Consider the following 24,931-nt stretch of genomic DNA (forward strand, 5'->3'; position numbering starts at 1 on the left):
TTTTCTATCTCTCTGGGTTTAACAAAGCCGAAGAGGGGGCGTGGTCAACGGTGGTTGGTTGAGGCTAAGGGGCGGGGCTACGCGGGATGGGAATGTGAAAATGCGGCCGCTGGGGTTGGGTTGGGGGCGTTGGAATCGCGGCGGTTGGTTGAACAAGGGTGTTTCCGGGTTTTCCTAGCCTCCGGACGTCCGGTTTGGTGTCTCCTCAGAAAGGCTGAGTGGAGCGGCGGAGCCAACTGACCCCGGGCGAGGGAAAGGGGGCGTGTTCGCTTCTCGGCGTCGGTGGTGGTGGTCGTGGTCAGCGGCGCTGAGGAGCGGCTGTCGTGGCAATGGAGAAGCTCCGGCGGGTGCTGAGCGGACAGGACGACGAGGAGCAAGGGCTGACGGCGCAGGTATGTCTCACGGGGAGGGAGAGACGCCGCCGCCGCCGCCGGGCTCTCGCTTTCGCTTCTGAATTCTTGCCTGCTTCCTTCGCGGCCCACACGGACGATGGCCCCGTTTGCTCAGGGCTGACCGGACGAGCCCCCGTCCCCCGGGGAGCCGTTCTTGCACACTTACTCGCGAGTAAACCCTATTGAACGGATCCTCCATTCTCTCCCTAACCAGCCCGACTCTTGTTTGGGGGAATATGTTGCTGAGTGAAAAGAAAGTAATTGTTGGCATTAATTGCTCAACATCCAAGGTTATTGTAGCTGCTGAAATAACTTTGTTTTATTTATGATTGTTTTTAGTCTCAACACAATTGTATGCTGTGGCATTCTGCACCTCGATCAGGCTTCCTCTTGAGTACAGTTCCCCTCCCCCCAGTGACCATGTCTGTACTTTGCATATTTGAAGTTGGGGTTTGAATATTCTCTAACAGGTGGCATCCACTTAAAGTCCCCCTTTTCAGCGTTGAAGAATGTGTTTCTGTTCCCTCCCCTGGCCCCAATTTCTGCTAAATCCAGAGTGGGGCAACATGTTCCACACAGAGTAGAAACATAGAGTCATAGAATAGTAGAGTTGGAAGGAGCTTATAAGGCCATCGAGTCCAACCCCCTGCTGAATGCAGGAATCCACCCTAAAACATACCTGGCAGATGGTTGTCCAGCTGCCCCTTGAAGGCCTCTAGTGTGGGAGAGCAGTATCATATGCAAGACTCCTGAGCAGGGAAATATGCTTACATAGGACTTTCAAGATGTTTAAACCATTCGTGGACATGTTTATTGTTAAGTAGGTGGTGGTTGTAAAGTGTCATATGCAGTTAAAATTGAATAAGTCCTCCATAAAGTTTTGAGGAATATCACTGGAAATCCTGGATTTTAATAAAAAGAAGACTACGAGCGCAATCCTATCGATTGTGACCTCGCTGCTCAGAAGCCTCCAAACTCTGAGGCTGAAGCCGGCAGGGCAGAATCTTTGCCTCCCCTATCCTCCACTTCTTGCTTTTTTGCTGGAAGAGCTGTACAGGCCATCTAAATAGGATATTTCAGAGGGTGGGAGGGAGGAGGCTAGAGGAAGCTCAGGATAAATTGTGTCCAGGCCTCTTCAGTCTCTTCTTCTCCCTGCCCAAAGGACCCTTTCTTCCTCTCTGAGGTTGAGTTTCCAACCTCACAGAGGTGACCAGCGCAGTTCTCTCTATGCCAGCTGCAGTTGGTCAGACTCCAACCATGAATTTATAATTCAAGAAAGGTAACTGAGTGAAAATTAGCATAAACTTATGGAACTTTATATGTCGGTATAGATGGGAGACAGTTTGGAAATGCATATGCCACCTTGATGAAAGAAAGGCACAATATAGATGTAATTAGATAAAATGAGTTCATTTGGGATATTATCTAATTTTCAGGGTAACTTTTCTGCTTGTTTTTGTTTGTATAAATGGGACTAGGTTTCCATTGCGTGTTTTCTTGTAATTCTCCATGGTATTTAAAGTAGGCAAAGTTCTTAGCATTTCCCAAAATATGACAAAATCCTTGCCTCACACCCATGGATTATCTGATCAGGAATATAAGTGCCTCTGTCTTGCTTGTTCTGAATTTGTAATAATTTCCTCCCCTTGCTGCCTATATAAGGATAAAGATGTTAATCAGAAAAGGTAAGTTATGTGCCATTATATTTTGGAAAGCTTTAGTTATTCATTGCTGTCAATAGGGAAGAAGACTTTGATCATTGTGCTAACTTTCAAAGTAACATCTGCTGCTTGATAGGAGTTCTAAGAATTAGGATGGGAACTAGGTATAGAAAGTGCAGATGCCACTATCTCCTTTTGGTGTTGTGGTTTCCTGTAAGCAGGAGGCTAGAAGAGGCAACTTGAAGGCTGAAGAGAGACAACAGCCTGGTTTGCACATAACAACAGCCCTTGGGTTGTTTAACCCATAGGTTGTTGGGGCTGAGCACAAGCGAGCATACTGCCTTCTCCTGCTTGCCACTTCTGCTTTGTTAAATAACTGAGGCATGGGATGTATGAACTAGCTATGGGGCGGTATATAAATGTAACAAATAAATAAATAAATATTTTTGCTGGCTCTCATTTATAGTTGTCAGTGCCCTGCCTTGCTTGTTCTAGGTGGTTAAAAACTGATAATTTCTTAACTAAATCATATGTGGCAATATGAATACAGGCATATTAAGTCTATGCTTATAAAATCTTAAAACTGATCCGTGGTCAAGAGCTAAAGGCTACTTTTTGATACAAAGTACAAACATTGGGAATTTTTTTAAAGTCAAGTATTAGAATTATAGCATAAGTCCTATTTACATTTGATAGAATGTGGGCAGGGACTATAGGTCTTCATGGCACTGGGATCTAGATTCTGGCTCCAGGAGATGCTACCCTGTATATCACTTGTGGGGGTGAGGTCATCCTTTTTTGCCCACCTGGTTACTCTTTTCTCCTATTTTTATCATTTCCAAAGGTAGCCATGTTAGTATCTTGCACAAAAACAACATAGTCTTATGGCACCTTAAAGATAAACAAGTTTGTTCTGTCATAAGCTTTCATGGACACTGTCCACTTCATCAGATGCATGAAGTATTAATCTCATTGATTTTTAAAAAATTATTTCTAACTACCCGAGCACTGCAACATATTCTGCTTTCAAAGCCAAAAAGAACATTTCCTGTTCACATGAAAATAAACTGTTCTGCCCAGTAACTTCCTGCTCTTCCTTCTGGAAAGATCTGAGCTCTTAATTTCCTCTAAACAGGCAGGCCATGTGGGCTAAACTAGTTTTTTCTGGGGCGGAAGTGATCTGATTGAGCATTTTAATTTGACCTGTATTTAGGAGATGAAAAAAAATGAAAACTACTCCATGCTAATTTTATGCCCTTTACCCAAAAGTAGTTAAATGAAATGTTTGATTATGGGGGAAATTGAAGCACACTCAATTTGGTTTAAATGTTTAAACAAATTCAAAGTGTGTATTTTTAAAAAATACTTGTAAAAGTGTAAATGCAAGATTATGTGCCAGCTCAAGACAAATAAGTCATTGCTCTATGTGTTTGCTGAAAGTGAAACAAAAAAAATCACAATTTTAGTTTCGGGTTGGCTTGCACTTGCAGTCTGAGGTGAAGTAAGAATGTTAGCTTTAAGTTTTATTTGGCCTGCACAGTCTGTCGGGTGAATTCATTACTTGGATTATATATAATTTGAGGTTTATTTTACCCCTTGTTTACAAAACCTATCACACACTTCTTAGAGATATTAACCTGAATAACATTAATTACAAATTTGAACTGTTAAGCTTGGTTAATATTGTGTTGGAATCCATATGTTACGTATGGTAGATTCTGATTTACTTTCTGTGCATCCCACTTTATGGCATGATAAATATAGTTAATACATGCTGTAGCACAGAGGTGGGCAGCGTGCGGATTAAATACATGTCGGGAACAGCTTTTTGGGCGCTTCGTACTCCTTTAATTTTTTATTTCATATATTTGGTGCTGTGAAGTGTGTGTGTGTATATGCGTCCGATCCCAGGTGGTGTGTGTGTGTGTGTGTGTGTCTGTCAAGAATGGCCCCTGGACCTCTTGAAGTTGGCCACCTGTGCTGTAGCAGATAAACTGTTGAAGAATAAAAAGGTCTTGAATATAGCTTCTGAAATGGAAGTCATTTCTGGCTTTGGGGTTATGTATCTTGCACAGTGCTATTCCACTTGATCGAAAAGATCCCTTCTGTGAGTAGAAGAGGCTTTTTGCTAGCAGAAGCTCCCCTTTGAATCCAGGCCACAGTCTGTGCATACTGTCTGCTTTCCATTGATCATCTGGCTAGCAAACTATTAGACATAATATCCTGGCTTGAAAAACTTCTTTTCTGTGAATCGCTCTCTGATAAGTACAATATATATGTATTGTGCCTTATGTTAGATATTGTGATTCTTGCATTGGTAAAGACTTCAGCCTAAAGCTGTTTGTTCTGTTATTAAAATCTGATTTCTTCTTTGTTCTTTCTTCACTCAAAGGTGCTTGATACTTCATCCCTTAGTTTTAGTACTCGCGTGAAATGGTTCGCTATATGTTTTGCAAGTGGCATCTGTTGTTCTATTCTCGTAAGTAAATACTTTGCATGTTGTTTTTTCCTATATTCCACAATCTTGCATCAGTATGATTGTACTTGTTTTTTCTTTCTATTCTTGGACAAAAGTTCCACAGATACATGGACTCCTCAGGTAAACAATGATTAAACTGGTTGTTCAGATTAGGTATGTGGTACAGCCCTCAGAATGAAGGTGCGAGAGTACATGGTAGAATATTCTTACCATCAAAATTTCCTTGCCTCTGTAAAGCTATTCTATCAATGTAAAGTATTTGAGACTAGCCTTCTCTGGCATAAGAGTTATCTACATGCATGAAGTCTTACATAGGAAAGATGTTCATACAAGCAGTCTTTTCTCAGGTTATGAATGTAGGGCTTGTTCATGTCAGTGTGTGTGTATGTACAAACTACTGTCCACTTGAAAACATGTAGAATGTACCAATTGCTTTTTCCCATAAAAATAAACTCAAAGCAACTGAAAAATCTAAATCTAGAACAAAATACATTCATGTTAGGGTCAATTGATATGAGCTGTTTGCACTGCTTTCACTGGTTGATTTTATTTAGGCTGGGCAGCTAGTGCGCCTCCAGATGTTTTGGCCAGCAACTCCCAACATCACTTACCATTGGCTATGCTGGCTAGGACTGATGGGATTTGTAGGCTAAAATATCTGGAGTTGCCTGCCAGATATATAGATATACAAAGAGAGAGATTTTATTTCTCTGATAACATCTTTGTTGTAGAATTACTTCGCTATATCATGCCTAGTAGCCAATAGCTATTGATAGCCTTATCCTCCATGAATTTGTCTAATCCCCTCTTAAAGCCATCCAAGTTAGTGGCCATCACTACATCTTGTGGGAGCAAATTCCATAGTTTAACTATGTGCTGTGTGAAAAAGTACTTCTATCTGTCCCAGATCTCCTTCCATTCAGCATCATGAGATGACCCTGGGTTCTACTATTAAGAGGGAGAAACTTCTCCTTCTCCACACCATACATTATTTTTAACTTCTATCATGCCTCCCTGTATTGACCTTTTTTCTAAGCTATATAGTCATAGGTGCTGTTACCTTTCTTCATAGGGGAAATACTTCAGCCCCTTGTGTTTGTTTGCTGTTGTGTTGGTTTGGTTAAAATATAAATGTTTGTTACTTAGACTTCTACACAGGTAAAGTTTGCAACTGGCTTTCTTTTGTATAGGGGACAGCACTGCTCTGGCTCCCAGGTGGTGGCACAAAACTCTTTGCAGTATTCTATACCTTAGGAAATATTGCTGCATTAGCCAGGTATGGAAACATTTCTTTATTATTGCCATTTTTAAATGAGCTTTATGTTGTGTTTCCAGTCCATTTGGAGAGAACTGCAAACATCCAAACTGAGAATACTGTGTATGATATTTTAAAAGCATGCACATAATAAAAACATTGCATCTCTCTAAAATGAAATGCTGACTTATTGTATTTGTTCTGGCAGGTATTTGGTAAAGATATAAAACCCCCTAAAAGTTCTTATAGTCCTTCATAACTACAATGTCTCAGAAAATATAACATGTCACATAAACGGGGCAATAAGGGAGTGGGGGACCCTTGCCTATGAGGGGAGATTGGGAGGCTTGTGACACATTTACATTTGTGTGAGTGTGTGTAGGGTGAATGCCCTTACTTTTCAAGATTCAGAAGTTTATTCCAGCAGTACTATAGTATTTGTAGTGCCTCTCCACTGAGTACTAAACTACTGCTGTTCTTTCTCTGATTTGCTCCAGTAAAACTTAGGTGCAGATATATAATGGGATGTCTGTTTCAAGCATCCTGGAGAAAGACCAAAAAATACTTTCGGATATATTAGCAGTAATTAAAAGCATTGGACAATGGTGGTATTGCGAACGTGCTTCTTAAAATTACAAAACCATTTTGTTGTTTGAAAATGAATGACTTATCGGCAACATTAATATCTTTTTCGTTTGCTAGTACGTCTCACATCTAGATAGGCTTTTGGCCGTTTCCTGGCAACTAGCACTACGTTATGATGGTTTGTAACTTTAACATGTTTTATTCATTAAAATTAGTAGTAATTCTAATGGGCTTCATAAAATTCTCGGGACATTCAGCCACCAGCACGAACCATTTCTACCCTAATTGTGCTTTCCACACTTGTGGTAGAGGGGTTTGATGTTTAAACTATTTTCATGTGTGCCTCTTGAAAGCTTTGAACTTGATTTCTTCCCAGTCACGCTTTAAGGCTTAAATTTTAAGCAATATGCAGTTTGAGAAAGGCAAATTACTTTGGTCATATTAACAGCTCATTGTTACATTCATTGTTTACTTTCTTGTACAACAGTACTTGCTTCTTGATGGGTCCTGTAAAACAGCTGAAAAAGATGTTTGAAGCAACAAGAATTATTGTGACAATTGTTATGCTGGTAAGATGCATTTGTTTCTTTGTTTAAAAGCAACAAAGGATAATGTTTTCCTGAGGGTATTCTGGCAAGGTTAGTAACAGGAATAAGCAGGAATTAATATTGAACAATTGACTGAGATTCTGCAAGCCAGAAGGCATTTTTTGGCTTGCAGCTGGAATCAGTATGTTGTATACAGACCATTGGAGCTCATGATCAATTCTGTCCAACTTACTTTGTGAGCAGAGTAAATCATCCAGAGTTGATGGCTTGTATAGTGAGATTGTAAGTGATAACTTTTGACATGGAAATGAATTTTCCTGTTCATGAGATCTGTTGGTGGGTGCGTGTGTGTGTGATGGGTAGTAGTGCATTCTGTTCCCAAAAAGCTGCTAAATAAAAATATATTCTTCAAAGTTTAGATAATGGATTATGAAAGATCAGGTTTGTAGTTTTGGAGTTACTCTTAGATCCATCACTGTCACTGGAGGCCCAAGTGACCACGGCTTCTAAGAGTGCCTTTTACCAGCTTTGCCTGGTTCTCCTCTTCTGGACAAGGATAGCTTGGCCACAGTGGTACAGGCGTTAGTAACTTCAAGACTGGGTTACTGCATTGCGCTCTGTGGGACTGCCCTTAAGGCTGCTCCAGAAGCTGGAGCTAGTACAGAATGCAGCAGCTTGGCTGTTCTCAGGAGCTGCCCCTCTGCTGAGGGAACTGCACTGGCTGCCAGGCCAGCTTTAAGGTTTAGGTACTAACATACTAAGCCCTAAACAACTTGGGACCAGGACGCCTGAGAGAGCGCCTTCTCCCTTACCAACTTGCCCGGTCACTGAGGTCATTACTGAGCATGTTCCTGGTAGTTCCACATGGACCTATGGCCCAACTGGAGTCCACCAAGAGAAGAGCCTTGAGTGTGGTAGCCCCTTCTCTTTGGAATTCTCTGCACCTGGAAGTCAGGCAGGCACCAACACTGTGCTGCTTCCATAGCTTCCTGAAAACATTTCCAGGAAGCATTCCTCAGCTGACCAGCCACAATTTTTATTTGCATTCTGTTATAAATTGAACAATTTTAACTTGCTGTTTTAATCTTTTTACTTTTTTATTCCTATGTTCACTGCTCTGGAATCTATTTTAGATATGGCGCAGTATATAAATATTGTAAATAAATATCTAACATTACTCTGTTGGATAAATTAGAGGAGTTGGTGTTTTGCTAGTAGTTGAATAACTGCTAGCAGAACTAGTGCAGGCAAGAGCTATGGTAAAGCACTGTTCAAGTAGAATCAAAGTATTGGATTGGACACTTGTGCAAGAATAAAAACGGGTTTCTGAAGGCAGTAGAAGCTTTACTCTAGCCGAATGACACTATGGATACAACCCAATGATTAACGTCTGGTTGATTTTCACATTGAAATGCTGCACTGGAGAATACTGCATAAACTATGGGCTTTGCTAGACCAGGGTTTAGCCCGGGCTTACCCCTGTGTGTCCAGATAACGCACAGGGGATCCCAGGATCAGGCAGGGTTAACGGGCTCCACTTTCAGCCTGGTATTTCCGCAGTCTCGGGCTGAGCAAGGGACTGCGGAAGGTCTAGCCCGTTCTGCGGCTTTTCCCGGCTATGCGGCTTACTCGCACGTAGCCAGGAGAAGCCGCACACGGGGCAAGGGGAGATATCGCGGCCGGGGGGGGGGGAGATCAGGGGCAGGGGGAGCGGGAAACCTTTAAAAAACACACATCTTACCTTTGGCGCTCCTGTGCACCCAGCCTTTTAAAAATAAAAAAATGGTGGACAAGACGGGGCTTCCTTTAGCCCATTGCGTCTGACGGGTGGATTAGAGCGACAGCCCACGCTAGTTGTAGCATGGGCTCGCCCCTCCACACGCCCGGATTTTAAGGTAGGTCTAGCAAAACCGAGTCTTGCTTAAATATATATTGATTTGATCCTTTTTTTCTTTTATCCAGTTGTCCTTTATTCTCACCCTATGTGCTGTGTTCTGGGTAAGTAATATTGACAATATTTGAAACTTTGCAAATCTGAATTAGCTGTGGCAATAAGCTTTGCTTTGTCATAAGAACATGAAAAGTGCCATACTGGATCAGACCAGCACTCTGTTCACACTGTCGGCCAAGGACCAAGAAAGCAGGACACGGTGCAACAGCACCCTCCAACTGAAGTCTGTACAAAAACCTAAACTTTTCAAATTGTGTGGTTTTTTTGGTTTTTTTAAAAAAATTGTGATACAATCCAAACCATGGATTGTCTACCGCAAGGGTCCCCAACCTTTTTAGATCCATGGGCACATTTGTGAATGGCTTCCACAGGGGATGTGGCTAGTCACATATAGAGATGTAAAATTTCCGGAAATTTTGAAGCCATGGAAAAAAACCTTTTTTTTCGGGGGGAAACGGAATTTTTTGGAAAAATTGAAATAATGCAATATTAGCACTTTTTACAGATTGAAAGTCATTTTGTTACTTTAGGAACATAAAATGTAATTATGTCCAAGTTGGTTTGGCATAAAACTATTACATTTGGTATATTAAAAGTTGTGTATTCAAACAATTATTACATTTATTTATTTATTTTACTTTTTGGGGTAACAAATGGAGCTACAAGCTCCTGAACTGTTAGGAACACCTGAACTGTAAGGAACCTCTTTGGTTCTGCCAGTTTATGAGGAGCACGCAAAAAACAATTTTAAAAAACAACAACTGAAGAAAACACCAACATTAGTAACAAAGAAAATTATTTGTCTCCGCTAGTCTTCCAGCGTCAAGACATAAAGCCCCCATTCCCATAAAAAGAACTGAGGAAAATGGGGAGGGGGGACCAAGATTCAATGAATATGCATGAAATTTAATCAGGCTCGTTTTCTGACCTATAGCTATCAGTATTCGTTTCAGTCTCTGCTTCCATGGAAGTGTCCCCTAGAGGCAGAAATGCATCTTCCTCTTGCATTTGAGACTTGTAGTCTCAGTTTGCAACCTAGGACTTGCTTGTTCTTGGTGCACAGATATTGTAATAATCTGATACTGTACAGTTTTAGAAATCATTTGGAGAAGTAAATATCTGAACACCTTGTCTTAAACATTTTATTCATCATGCTAAAATAAAACATCCCGTAATCCGTTTTTTCTACATTTTTTTCAATTTTTCCAATTTCTTGGGAAAAAACACAAAAAAGGCTTTGGAAAAAATGGGGGGGGGAACAGTTTTTTTCTGAATTTTTCTGGGTTTTTCCCGGGCCTTCACATCTCTAGTCACATAATGGCTGCCCTGGTGGCCTGGCGAGTCAAAATATAAATAATTCGCCCAAGAAACTGAATACAAACAGATGAAGAGCCTGAACTCCAAATTCCATTGACATATTTGATCCAACAGAAGCACAACAAAATACCCATTTAAGGTTGCAATCCTATGCATGCTTGCATTGAACTCAATGCAGATTATTTCTGAGTAGACCTACATGGGATTGCTCTGCTCATTTTACCCAAAAGGAAAGAAAAAGTTTTCCCTATCTTGCTCAGCCACTCCATCCCCCATTTAGTGCTCCTTTCTTCTCCTCTACCATCAGAACTCCTGCCTGAAAAGGTGATCTGTGTGTGTGTGACCGTGAGAAGGGAGAGAAAAACTGAGAAGCTAGGGGCTAGAAGGAGGAAAATAGTGAGATAAAGGGGTGAGAAGGGGTGGAGGGAGCAAGGCTAGGGACTGGGAAGAAGGGGGGAAGCAAGGCCAGGAGGTGGAATAAACAGTGAGGCAAAGGATGGTAGGAGAGACAACTAGGTTAAAGGTTAGGAGTGGAGAGAGAGAGAGCAAAGGGGGAAGGGGTAGAAGAAGACTGAGCAAGGCCAGGAGGCCACTCTTTCCTTCTCTTCCTGCTGCTGAACAGCTGATAGCTGGCAGGTTCAGGAACAGGAAGGAAAAACTGGTGCCTTAATATTTTTCCAGTTTTTTAAATAAAAGTAAATTGTTGAAGGAAGCAAAGAGTAGAAATCTTCATGGGCATCGTTGGAGGTCTCTGCAGGTGCATGGGTCCTATAGGCACCATATTGGGGATCCCATGTCTACCGCCTTTTGGGAGGGGGTTGTTAACATAATGAATGGTCCACAAGAGATAAACCAGTCTAATGAAAACATTGCCATATTTCATGGTGTATTCTCTCTTGAGAGTAAATCCTATGGAAGTTGGTGGATGTTACTGCCAAGTAAATATGCATAGGTTGGGGTTCATGAAAGCAATCCTATGAGAGCAATCTTATGGCCCCTAGACATTGTCTGAGGAGTCATAGGATACTGAGGATTCCCTGCCCCCTCCCCTGACATAGGAAACAACACTCTGACCTTGGAAGGGTGAGTCAGCTACCCAACCCCCACTCCCGCCCGTTTGCTGGTGTCGAAAGAGCCGTGCTGGTTGCCCTCCAAAGTCAGAAAAATGTGGGTGAGGGGGAAAAGAAGCATTTTAGTGGGCAGGAAGGAGAGATCAGAGAAACCATGATCCTGAGCTATCCTGAGGTCTCTGCAGCCTCTTTTCCTTTTTCTCTGAAGCACCATTGCTAGACAGGTAGAAAAGCCTATCTAGCAAAAAAAAATCCAGTGTGGGAGAACAGGGAGGTGAAGATCCTTTCTGTTGCTCCTACCTACCTGTGTTGGATGATTGACAATCTCCAGGTTCAGGGGTTTCCAGTTATCGAGGGTGCAATTGGTAGGATTGCACCCTTAAGTCTGCATGTATGAGTAGCCTAAAGTGCTGCTTACATCCTCTATTGGAAGTGTCCTACAGTGTGTTTTCTTATTTCAAGCAAAGGTTAATTTGCAGTTGGAGTTTCTATGGTTCACTTTATACTTCTTGGTTTAAAAACTGCTCCAAGTTCAATATATATATTCCTCATCTTATTTTCCTTAGTGGCATAAGAAAGCACTAGCTCTGTTCTTCTGCATTCTGCAATTCTTGGCAATGACCTGGTAAGACTTTTGTAGACTTTTATCACTTACTGCTATTGTATAAAACACTGCATGTGAAACTAAATAGTAGATAATATTGTCAATGTGAGCTACTATGTTTACCTTGTTTTCTGGCATTAAAAATATATATCTCATTTATGTCAGATTTGCAAATATATAAATTTAGGTTTTATTTGATCCTGCTTCCCTGGAACCTGAAGTGTCTCGGGCTCTGAGTGAATAGCCATCAAATACCTATGTATGCATAACTGGTTTTCAAACAGTGCTCTGAGGAGCCCTGGGTTTTTTTGGAAAGTTACTAGGACCTCCTCAATAAGAAGATCAGTAATGGTTATCAGGGGTACTGATCAGTCATCGTAAACAAGCTTTCTCAAAGAACATCTTGCTCATCAACAGTGAGCTTTCCTTTCAGTGTGCACCCCCCCAGGAAGAGTGTCAGGTATATTGAAAGGTGTGGTTCATACAAAGCAATGGGGAGGCTCAATAGGCCTAGCCAACATGCACCATAGAACGTGTCATGTCCTAGAATCCCCTAATCAGTATGCATTGACTTGTCTGCTAAAAATCACATGAAAAGCATTCCCTGAACATAAATTAGAACATTACTGAGGGTTTTCCGGGGAGGGGGAGTTGAAAGGGGAAAAAAAAGCTGTTTAGAGAAATTATTTGAAAAAACTAATGATATTTAGAGATCTAGCATTTTGGGTGCCAGGCATATGCGAAGCACAAGTATGGCTCTTCTACTTTTCAAGTGTGGGTATGCACTTGAATAATTGTATGCGGCTTTTTACTTTATAGTTCCCAAAGCAGCTCATAAAACTGAAATTCATAAAGCAAACAAAACATGCTATTAAAAAATACCTTTGTCATTAGAAACTTGCTTCTTCATGCAAAAATAGTTGCTTGAGAGTAGTTGCTTCAATCCCTCATGACGTGAAGCTGACTCAATGCATAGGATGATCCATTTTCATTGTTCGAATGATGTCATACCTAGTTATTGGTTATTTACTGTGAAGGCATCTCAGTGGTAAATAGAAAGAATAGATTCAAAATTAGTTTGGTATAAGCTTTTTCTGAAGTTTTAATAAGTGACAAATTCAACATGCTGTAAGTAGGAGCAAAAATACTATCTAATGTTCTTAATAAATTGGATTTTTTCACTGTTATCCAGACAACAGAGCAAATGAGAATTGCAGAAACCATATATAAAACTATTGCAAATTAACTACCTTGACATTTCAGGAATAATTATATGTACCTTAAACTGAGACAGGCCCTCCTTTGAACATCTGAAGGGGAATACATATTGTTCATTGGTGTTGGGTTGAGGTGTGAAGTGGGGAACACAGGAGATAAGTACCAAAGCAGGGGCACAGGTAAAAAAAGAAGAAAGAGAAAAATGCTGCCCTAAATAACATTTATTCCATAAGAGGTGAAAATTGAGATACCTTTTGTAATGCCCTCTTTCTGTTACTGAATGGTCTCTATGACTAACCCTCGATAAGATTCAGAGGCTTCTCTCCTGTGTAGATGTATTCAGGTTGCACTTAAGTTGATATAAGCTACAGCTAGTATGACTATACAAAACAATTGCCACATCTGTTATGTCATCAACTATTAAGGGGAGGTAGAGAGATATGGAAAATAATCCTATATGGAGCAATGTTTAATAAAGTAGAAACACGTGATGGCTGCAGTTTATAAGATTTGCTGTAAGTAAATGTAAAGAAACCTATACACTAACAATAGTGACTAACCAAGAAAGATCATGAGGTGCAGCAGCTATAAAAAGACAAACGCTAGGAAAGGGATTGAAAATAAAGTTGCCAGTATTCCAATGCTTGTATACAAATCTATATAGTGCAGTCATATTTATAATACTGTATGCAATTCTGCTTGCCCTGTCCTGAAAGTTGGAGAAAATGCAGAAAAGAGGCTTGAGCATATTCCTACATTAGCCTGCATTATCAAGAGGCTGGGACATCTTCCTTACAAGGAAAAGTTGAAGTTTTCAGGGCTTTCTTATCTTCGAAAAGAATTGACTAAGGGAGAACATTGTAGAGTTTTATAAAATTATATATTAAATAGGGGTGTGCACGGACCCCCCAATCCTCTTCGTGGCCCGATCTGGAAAATCCAGATCGGGCCCAATCCTCTTCACGCCGCTCCGCCTGTCTCCCACTCCATTCCGCAGAGTGAGATCCGGCTTCGCCGCTGTCACTATATGGGCGGCGGCGGCGGCACAAGAGAAACCACCCACCCACCCCGCCTCCTTACCTTCCTCCGTCGCGGGATTCAATTGAGGCCCCAGTTGAAGCCGGAAGAGGCCTCGGCCTTCACTTCCAGCTTCAACCGGGGCCTCAATTGAAGCTGGCGACGGAGGAAGGTAAGCGTACCTCCTCACTCCCTTACCTGCCGCTGCCGCCGCTGCATGGATGGTGGCGCCGGCGGCGCCAGGTAGGCCAGGCAGGCCAGGCCCCCGGCCCAGCCCCCGCCCCCTTACCTTTCTCCGTCACGGGATTCAATTGAGGCCCCAGTTGAAGCTGGAAGAGGCCTCGGCCTTCACTTCCAGCTTCAACCGGGGCCTCAATTGAAGCCGGCGATGGAGGAAGGTAAGCGTCCCTCCTCCCTGCTCCCTTACCTGGCGCTGGTGCCGGCGCCGCTGCATGGATGGCAGCACCAGGTAGGCCAGACCCCTGCCCCGGCCCAGCCCCAGCCCCCTTACCTTCCTCCATCTCGGGATTCAATTGAGGCCCCGGTTGAAGCCGGAAGAGGCCTCGGCCTTCACTTCCAGCTTCAACCGGGGCCTCAATTGAAGCCGGCGATGGAGGAAGGTAAGTGTCCCTCCTCCCTACTCCCTTACCTGGTGCTGCCACTGCCGCCGCATGGATGGCGGCGCCGGCAGCGCCAGATTAGTCCCCCTCCCCCCCCACTTACCTTCAGGCGAAGCTCCGGATTGAGGCGATCCTCTTCGTCTCGATCCGCAGCCCCCCTGACTCTCTTCGCCTCTGCCTTAAGGGTAGGCGGAGCCCCACGCTCCGCTCCTGCTTCTCCGGTTTGAGGAGAAGCGGAGCACATCCCTAATATTAAACAATTTTCTCTCATACTAGAACTTTTGGTCACCCAATGAAATTGGTTGACAGTAAAGGCACACAATATCACAATTGTTACATGATTTGCTGCTACAAGCTGTGGGGATTGCCACTAGCTTAAACTAATTTCTTTTTCCACCAATGGCTACATGGAAATTCCATGTTCAGGGATATGCCAATGGAATAAATTGCTGGGGGCAACAGTGTGAGAGAGAGCTACTGCCTTCGAGCCCTGCTTCCCAGAGATCTGGGTGATTACTTTAGGGAGCAGTAGGCCATGAGCTGGTTTTAGAAAGGGCAGATCAACTCTTGACCTAAACCATCTGGCAAAAAAAAAAAATGAATTCTTATGGAAATGGTCTGTTTGTTGCTTTTATAGGTCTTAAATCTGCTTTTGATACAATATCAAGAGAAAGACTATGGACTAAGTTACAACATTCTAGCATAGACAAAAGATTGTTGCATCTTATTAAATGTTTGTATCAGCGCACCACGCTGCGAGTAAGGTGTGGTTTGGAGGGTAAGCTGACAAAACCTATTTTAGCCAACAAGGGTGTCCGCCAGGGTTGTATATTAGCCCCTACATTGTTCAACCTTTATCTAAATGATTTGATAGGGAACTGTTTAGCATCTGACTTTCATACACCAAAACTGGCAGAGACCAAAGTCCCTTTATTGTTGTATGCAGATGACGCTGTTTTAACGGCATTGTCCAAAATAGGCCTTAAACGCTTACTTCGAGTTTTTATGACTTACTGTAAGGATAATCTACTCACAGTTAACTTCAGTAAAATAAAAATTATGGTATTTTCCAGGCATAGAACAACAAACAAGTGGTTAATAGAGGGACAGCACATAGAGCAAGTTAAGAAGTATAGATATCTGGGTATTGTGTTTTCCTCCACATTTTCCTGGGCTACCCATAGGCAGTCTGCGGTTCAAGCTGCCCAGAATATCAGTAAGGCAGTTTTTTGGTTTTTTATATCAAGGGGGGACAATTTATTTCTGCTGCCCTACAAGTATTGAAGGCTAAAATTTTGGCCCAGTTGTTGTACGCTATCCCAATATGGATCCAGGGATTTAATACAACTGCCAAGTGTGTTCTGTCAAACTTCCTGCACTCACTTTTGGGAATGCCAAGGTGTGTGCCATCTGGATTGCGCCTGGAGGCTGGCCTAGCATCTATAGAAGGCAGGGCTTGGTCCCTTGCCTTTCGATATTGGCTAAAGGTTGTATACGCCAACTCATCCCAAAGCTATCTTTATCTTTTGCAAAGGGATGTTTTTACCAGTTCATGGTTCAAAGGTTTTACTGTCAAATTGCACATATTAGGTCTATCAATGGATTTTCTACATACACAAGATTACTCTGTGGCAAAATCCATAGTAGAACAACGGATTAAGGATATAGATTTTCAATATGCTATGACAAAGGCACGTAGATCCTGCTCTCCAATACACTCTGGCCTAATTTTTGAATTTCCCAGATATGCTAGATATCTGGATTATTTGACTATCCCCAAGTACCGACATGCTTTTACAAGGACTAGATTTAACTGCCTTACTTCTGCAATCTTGGAAGGGCATTATCAGGGCATCCCATATGAGGACCGCTTGTGTCCCTGTGGTGACAAAGCAGTCGAAACACTAGACCATGTTTTTTTCGAATATCGCTTCCACAGGGAGGAGAGAAATAGATTACTTGGCCCTTTTATGAGAAAATGCCCTGGAAGGACACGCAAACAGTACTTGGAATATTTTCTGGCAGGTACAAACAAGTTAACAACAGAGTTAGTGGCTAAGTTCCTCTTCTCCATACAAAGGTCTCGCAAATTGACTTCATCTTAATTGTAACTTCTATCCCATGCTGCTGTTACTTATCTTTTGTACCAGGTGTTCTAACTATGCCTATATATTTTAAATATGTGTATGTTTTAAATAACTCTTTTAGCTTGTTCGTGTAATGAACAAATGACTGTGATTTTATGGTTTTAAATTAATGATTGTGGGTATTGTTTCTGTTGGGTCTGTGACCACATAATAAAAATGTATGTATGAGCCAGGACCTCAAATTTATGCCATTGGTACCACTCGGGGGGGATGGGTTCTAAGATGATTTTTTTTTTTTTTGGCAAGGTATGGATGCCTAGAGATGGAAAATATGTGATAGCAAGTCATAAGTCTTTGCCTTTTGTCTGATATTATTGGATTAGCAACTATAGGCAGGGGAAAATGGTTTTCATATTTTTGATAAATAGCATACAAATTCATCATAATATTTTGAAAAATAAATCTAATTCCACCATATTGATTAAATTCAATAGTATTTAAAAATAATTATGATTATTCACTATAATAATATAGTCCTTATAATAACAATAGAACTTTATTGTATTCCTTATATATTGATATAGATTATATGCATAATTTTCACTGACAATTTCTAATACGTAGTAGTAGTTGTTACATCTTACATAGGCAATATATGTTATGATTGAACATAAACAGAATTTTATCATTCACATTCGTCATAATCATCTTCTTCTGAATAGGCGTCATCACTCTCTGCGTCTGTTTGATTTTCACAGCCGGGAAGTCTGCACATCAGTGTGCTTGAGGTCATTTAGACAGCAGTCACATGTTGGCAGTTGCTAATGCAGTTGCAAGCTAGTAGATCTAACACAGCCTGCAGTGCTGGCTGCCCCTCCATCCACTCCACTACCAGTTGCTCTGCTCCATCTTGTTTTTCCAACTTCCACCCTCTCCCAATTGGACTAGGTGTCTGTGGATCATTCAGAAGATATCTCTTGCTTATAGCGGCTTGATAATTTGCACGTTCGGCATGTTTCTTCAAACAGTCCCTGCAAGGTGGAAGTTGATGTCTGTCTATCTCACCCTTCTTTGCGCAAAATAGGTGGTATCTCAAGTCATTCACGTGATGTACCGAAGATTTTGGTTCATACACTAAGCAGGAGAATTGTTCCAATTTGTCCATTAGTTCTTCAGAGAGATCCTATTCGTCTCCGACATTGCAAATGGTGTGAAAGGTGCCCATTCAAAGAATGATTCTGTCATACATTGCTTTATGCTTCCACACGATCTCAGTTGCTTTTGCATAGAGAGCTTGATCCATGACCACAATTTTCATCTAATGCAGTGATTCTCTAATCAGCCCTGACTGTTTCATAATTTCAGAAACAGTTGTCAACTCAGTTGCAGGGGCATTAATGGTGGGCAGGTAGCCAATGGAATCCTGTGATACACTAACTAGGTTTCTAGTACTGATGTTAAATCCTGTGTGTGAGGCTCCCTTCTTGTCTTGTAACAACCCAGATTATGTTCTTATTTTGTGCAAGCTTCAATTAAGCAACACATTCCGGCATGACTTCGGTACTTGTCATCAATGGCTGAGGCCCAACTCGTTCACCAGAAACATACATGAACAATTCTTCAGTATTTGTGGTGGTCAATGTTCTTTGCTTTTGTTCTCAATGCTTGGGAGAGGAGCTTTAAAAGGTTGTGGTCCAAACAACTTGGGCTGCACAGCTATACTGTTGACTCAATGAGTTGTCCCCTTACCACTAAGAGTCTCTTCCAGCCTATCAATGTTATCCCATGCTAAGTTAGTGAATACATGAGGCTGAATGGTGGCTGGAAGAACAATTTGCTCATTTAAGGTAGCAAGTTTCTGAAGACATAAGGTGGTATCATTTTCTTCCAGTTACGAGTATGAAATCTCATGACCAAGTCTGTTTAGAGTGCGAATTATTTCAACATTACCTGTCAGCATTTTTACGGCGTATGGGAGCAACAATTGCTTTGGGGATTTCTTCTTCTTATTATTATTATTTATTTATTTATTTATTTATATAGCACCATCAATGTACATGGTGCTGTACAGAGTAAAACAGTAGATAGCAAGACTCTGCCGCATAGGCTTACAATCTAATAAAATCATAGTAAAACAATAAGGAGGGGAAGAGAATGCAAACAGGCATAGGGTAGGGTAAGCAGGCACTGGGTAGGGTAAAACTAGCAGCATAAAGTCAGAACAAAATCAAGTTTTAAAAGCTTTAGGAAAAAGAAAAGGTTTTAGTTGAGCTTTAAAAGCTGCGATTGAACTTGTAGTTCTCAAATGTTCTGGAAGAGCGTTCCAGGCGTAAGGGGCAGCAGAAGAAAATGGATGGAGCCGAGCAAGGGAAGTAGAGGCCCTTGGGCAGGCGAGAAACATGGCATCAGAGGAGCGAAGAGCACGAGCGGGGCAATAGTGTGAGATGAGAGAGGAGAGATAGGAAGGAGCTAGACCGTGAAAAGCTTTGAAGGTTAACAGGAGAAGTTTATATTGGATTCTGAAGTGAATTGGAAGCCAATGAAGAGATTTCAGAAGCGGAGTAACATGGTCAGAGCGGCGAGCCAAGAAGATGATCTTTGCGGCAGAGTGGTGAACAGAAACCAACGGACTGATGTGAGAAGAAGGAAGGCCAGAGAGAAGAAGGTTGCAGTAGTCCAACCGTGAAATAACCAGTGCATGAACAAGCGTCTTGGCGGAAGAGACAGACAAAATGATTGAATCCTGGCAATATTATACAGGAAGAAACGACAAGATATGAGGAATAAAGGAGAGCGAGGAGTCAAATATAAAGCCAAGGCTACGAGCTTCCTTGACCGGAGTGAGCGTAACATCATTGACAGTAAGAGAGAATGAGAGATGAGGAGAAGGTTTAGGAGGAAAAACGAGCAATTCAGTCTTTGCCATATTGAGTTTCAAACGACGATGAAGCAGCCAAGCTGAGATATCTGAAAGACATGCCGAGATACGATCGTGAACAACAGGAGATAGTTCCGGAGATGACAGATATAGTTGTGTATCATCGGCGTACAGATGATATTGGAGGCCATGAGATTGAATAAGCTTGCCCAAGGGCAACATGTATAAGGAAAACAACAACGGGCCAAGCACCGAGCCTGTTGTTGTTTTCCTTATACATGTTGGCCATTTGTCACTGCATATATAAGGTCCTGGCTGAATGATTGCATAAGTAAGGCGACCCTTTTGGAGGGCTTTGTGTTTTCTGGATCTCCAGTCAGAAGTCCTAATAGGAACCGTTTAAGATAATCAGGCACTGTAAATGAACCTTTATCAACATCTGAAGGATGATATGGCCATGGTGTTGACGTCAAGTTTGTTTTAATCATTGTTCTTATGTGCAATGATGTTTTATCAATGATCTTGTTAATGCATATTGCCTTAACCTTTAAAACTGATAATTCTCTTTTCAAACTCTGGTTTTCTCTTACAACATCCTGTAGCATGACACTATCAGGTTGGGCCAATAATTTTCCTTGTTTGTCTGAGAATATATGGAGGCTGTCACCGAACTTGGATTCCAATTTTCTTCTAATATGATTCATCTATTTCCTGTATTCCTCTGTGTGTCATGACGGTTTCAAGCCTTTCAGTGAGAGTCGTCACACGTATTACCTCTTTTTTAAGAATAATCACAGTTCTAATGTATTGAAATAGTTCTTCATATGCTTCATCTCTCATATTTTTGTAGTGATCATCGGTTTAAATGCTAGATGCATGATCTTCCTCCTTTGCTTTAACCCTTGTATAGTTCTTATAACAAGATGCATGTTAATGGGCTTCTGCAGCCACTATGTCCCTACTACAAACTGCTAAGATCTTTGAATCACAATTAATGGTTGCACACTCTCAAAGCCTTTTGTCAACTCTTAGCTCCGTAGCCTTGATTAATTTCTCACGCGTTGATGTTCCCTTCTAGCATTTTATCTTTCCACAAAATATATATTCTTCAGCATACACGTTTGACTTTAATGACGTTCTTCTGTTTAAGTGTTTACTCATGCACTCACTCATTCCAGCATCAGCACTGACACTTGCTTCAGCTTTTCGCTTAATACTCTGTACATTTCTCTTCATAGTAAACAGGCTCCTGCACTTCCTGTGGTAAAATTCTTTGGGAACCGTTTTGCTTTCCACATTTCTTGCAATGTCTAACAGTGGAATGTGATTCCTTACTTGAGCTGCCCCTAACAGAGTTTTCCATGATGAGTAGTCCTGTGGGCTTGTCATCGTATCTCCAAGTTGGACATTTAACCATAAATACACTGGGGATCAGAGGGACAGGATGTCCTTGTTTCAGTCTTCTTCATGATGCTGCACGGTCATTCACCACCAGCTCTGAACAAAAACAAACAAACACCAATACTTAAAACATTTATATATTTTAATTGGTGTAATTATTATAATCATAATTATTATAATAATTATTAATTTATATAATCAGAATTACTGTAATTATGTTTAATAATAAAAGTCACAATATTAAACATTATAAAAAAAAATCCATTTACATCAAGGTATCTTGGGAGTGGAGTGGTAACACACAAAAGGCAAAGAGTTATGACTTGCTATCACATATTTTCCATCTCTAGGCATCCATACCTTGCCAAAAAATCATATTCGAATCCATCCCCCCAAGTGGTACCGATAACATGGTTGGCTCAAGGTCTATAGTGATTTGGCTGAGGATAACTTTTTATGTTCATAGTATATTGAATTAACTGATTTTCCACCTTTGATTAAGAATACTATATTCACTCAGTCTTATTTCTAAGACATTTACAAATAATAAAATGATTTGTTGCACTCTTTGACTACTTTGGTTTTGTAGCAGTTGCATAAAGTCATCAATGCACCCTCTTAGAGAAGGCCAAGTAATTTATTTGCAATAAAATCTGAAATGGAGAATAGAGTCAGGAATCTCTTGGCAGTACATCCAGTTCTTTCAAAAGCCCTTTTATTTTCAAGTTGTACATAATCTAAATAATTAATCTTAAAGGTTTATTACACTAGATTGGCTTCTTTGAGGGTGGACTAAAACAGGATGAGTGGGCTAGAATATTAACTTTTCCTGTTTCTCTTTTCAGGTACAGTCTATCATACATCCCTTATGCAAGGTGAGTCTCCTTGCTATCTTGCTCTTTGAAAATAAGAGCTTGCACAGTTATCTTACCACTTTAAAAATTGTTATTGTGAGAAAGAGATTAGATTTTTTTCCCCTGTGTAATAAACCATTTAGCACATCTTAAATCATCAAATATACTTGTCCATAGGTGTCAATGAGCACACTTCCTGTTACACTTAGGTTAACCTTGTACCATATTTATTTACTTAATTATTGCATTTTTATACCACCCAATAGCCAAAGCTCTCTGGGTGGTTTGTAAGAATTAAAACCACCAAGTACCAAACAATCCACAATATAAAAACACAATATAAAAGTACAGTATAAAGCACAAGGATAAAACTGAGCAGCAATGCAGAGATTTATACAGATTCAAATTACAGATTTAAAACAGCAAAAAAACTTAAGATGGTAAACTGTTAAACTACTGAGAAAATAAAAAAGGACTTCACCTGACATCAAAAGGAGTATAATGTAGGTGCCAGGCAAACCTCTCTAGGGAGCTCATTCCATAGCTGGGGTGTCACAGCAGAGAAGGCCCTCTTCCTGGTAGCTACCTGCCTCACTTTCTTTGACTGGGGCTCACAGAGAAGGACCCCTGAAGATGATCTTCGGGTCTGGGCAGGTACATATGGAAGGAGACATTCCTTCAGATAACCTGGCCCCAAGACGTTTAGGGCTTTGAATGTTAAAACCAGCACTTTGAATCAGGCCCAGATTTGGACTGTCAGCCAATGAAGCTGGAAAAGGACTGGCGTAATGTGGTCTCGTTGGCCAGAAGGATAATATGGTGGATGGTATCGAAAGCCGCTAAGAAGTCCAAGAGAATCAATAGGGTTGCACTCCCCTTGTTCTTCTCCTGGCAAAGGTCATCGCACTGGGCAACCAAGGCAGTTTCTGTTCCAAAACCAGGCCTAAAGCCCAATTGAAATGGATCTAGATAATCCATTTCATCCAAGAGTGCCTGGAGTTGCTTGATTCATTTACCAAGTAAAATACAATCCTAGCCCCCATAGCTAGCTCACTGGAGGGTTTAGGTTTGGGTGGAGGCCCCCAGCCACTGCTGATGGGGAGGGGGCTTCATCCGCCCTGGCACCCTCATTCTACCTGTGGAGCTTTCTGCCAGCTACAGCAACTTTGGATCCCCCGTGGTCCAGAATCTTTGTGCTCCTCAGCTACATCATCCTGCAGATGGGATAGTGCACACCCTTTTCCTTGGCTGGCAGAACTTGGCTTGCAGCAATGGATCCTCTGCTCCTCCCTGGCTGCCCTGTTTCCTAATATAGTCCCTTCCTTAAAGGGCAGAATGTCATCTTGAAATGTTACTTTCTGAAAGCAGAATGTTCTACTTACGAATTCTAGTTCACAAGGTGCCATCAAGTTTATTGTAGAACAATACAGTTCACTGCAACCAAAAGTTAAATTAAAATTCAGGACTCCTGATATCCTGGTTCATTTTTCCGTAATACTTGTCCAGGAATGGTTATTGAAATCAGATCTCATAAGATTTCAAATGAGTAACTTATTGCTTTTTGAAGCATGTGACAACAACTTGCTTCACCTGAATATTTGTGTGTAGCCATTACATTTGTGCAGCTTGTTCCCGTACATACTTGTTTGGAAGTAAGTCCTAGTAAAATCAGTGGGGTTTATTCTCAAAGAGTACTGAGGATTGTGGCATTAAGACTGCTTTAAAAAAGCAGGTACAATTGTTTATCTGAGGCATTTTTCCATCTGCCAACATAGTACTTGAGCTTTTAGAATTCTTACACCTGGTAACTAGATTTTGCTATCATAATTGTTGTGAACTAATTTAAAATTGAGTTTTAGTATAATACATGTATTTGATATAAATTTTTTCATTAAGAAATTATATGCAGCACATGCATACTGCACATATTGAATTTGTTTTTTTTTTCTATTAAAGGGATGCTGTGATGAAATGCTTCACATCCTGCCTAGGTTAAAATGAACAAGGAGGCACTTTTCAATGGGTTTGGAAGCCAGCTTCATTTCTCCAAGTTTACTCAAATTGTTTCAGCTGCTGAAACAGTGACATCCTTCTTCAACAATGGAGATTAAATTGTTAGCAGAATAATCGTTTTAAATATATATACAAACACTTGTACATCAGGAAAACCTTATATCCGTGCTTGTTCTTAATATGGGTTCTTACCTCACACAATGTCCTTAAAACTGATGGATCAGGTTCTGCTAACATTGTTTAATCTCAAACTTAGATGATCTTTTGGTTTCAGGTAAAATACATGTAAATACTTTTATCTCAGTTTTGCTATTTATCTTTCCCATTTGTGCATTATTTGTTCTATGCTTCCCAAAGACATTTAAAATTATTGCAAAATTAAGTATTTTACTAAATGTATAGCTAATGGAGCTCTTCTGAAATGTTTAAACATGAGTAGTATGGAAAGAATGTGAATGTACAAGAAGGCTGTTTGTAAACACAACTCTTTTATGGTAGGCTTTTATTTTAAATGCCAACTTTTTATACTGTGATACTTAAAATACACTTGACTAAAAGTGCTTTATGAGTAATATATTAAATCAATGATTGCAAAATAAATATAATTATTTTAACATTTTGCAGGCTAATTCCTTTGAATTAGGAATGTAATAGAAAACATGTAGAGTAATTTCACTTTGAAACTATTGGCTTAGTTCACATGTAATTCTAAACCGTGGTATATTATTATGACAGGTACTAGGGCTGTGCGGGGATCCCCTGATTTGCTTCAAAGGCTTACTTGGAAGTCCCTCATTTGCCTCTGACCCACTTCAGATCTGGATCAGAAACAAGATTGGGACATCTGAAGTGGGGTCGGTTGTTGCAGTTTCCCTGGTGCCCGCTGGGCAGTTGCTCAGTAGGTGCCTGGGAAAGCGTGGTGCGAGGCTGACCGGGAGTTCATTGCACTCCCCCCATCCCGCTAGCTCATCCGTTGCCCAC

General features: G+C 41.0%; 1 protein-coding gene across 1 annotated transcript; it reads left to right on the forward strand.

The window, feature by feature from the left end:
• Window positions 1-190: 190 nt before the first annotated feature.
• SFT2D1 (SFT2 domain containing 1) lies at window positions 191-24,564 on the forward strand. Its single transcript, XM_063125675.1, has 8 exons — window positions 191-392; window positions 4,446-4,532; window positions 5,723-5,808; window positions 6,860-6,941; window positions 8,883-8,918; window positions 11,825-11,883; window positions 21,929-21,958; window positions 23,894-24,564. The coding sequence occupies exons 1-8, from the start codon at window positions 330-332 to the stop codon at window positions 23,931-23,933; spliced, it is 483 nt and encodes a 160-aa protein (XP_062981745.1). The 5' UTR covers window positions 191-329; the 3' UTR covers window positions 23,934-24,564.
• Window positions 24,565-24,931: the final 367 nt, after the last annotated feature.

This window comes from Elgaria multicarinata, chromosome 4, assembly GCF_023053635.1.
Source record: "Elgaria multicarinata webbii isolate HBS135686 ecotype San Diego chromosome 4, rElgMul1.1.pri, whole genome shotgun sequence".
In the NCBI taxonomy this organism is placed as follows: Eukaryota; Metazoa; Chordata; class Lepidosauria; order Squamata; family Anguidae; genus Elgaria; species Elgaria multicarinata.

What these genes read in the sequence shown, in the direction of transcription:
- SFT2D1 (XM_063125675.1), top strand. Translation starts at nt 330, where the DNA reads ATGGAGAAGCTCCGGCGGGTGCTGAGCGGACAGGACGACGAGGAGCAA. An exon ending in AATATTGCTGCATTAGCCAG is followed by an intron (nt 5,809 to 6,859) that starts GTATGGAAACAT and finishes CTTGTACAACAG; the next exon opens with TACTTGCTTCTTGATGGGTC. An exon ending in CCCTATGTGCTGTGTTCTGG is followed by an intron (nt 8,919 to 11,824) that starts GTAAGTAATATT and finishes TATTTTCCTTAG; the next exon opens with TGGCATAAGAAAGCACTAGC.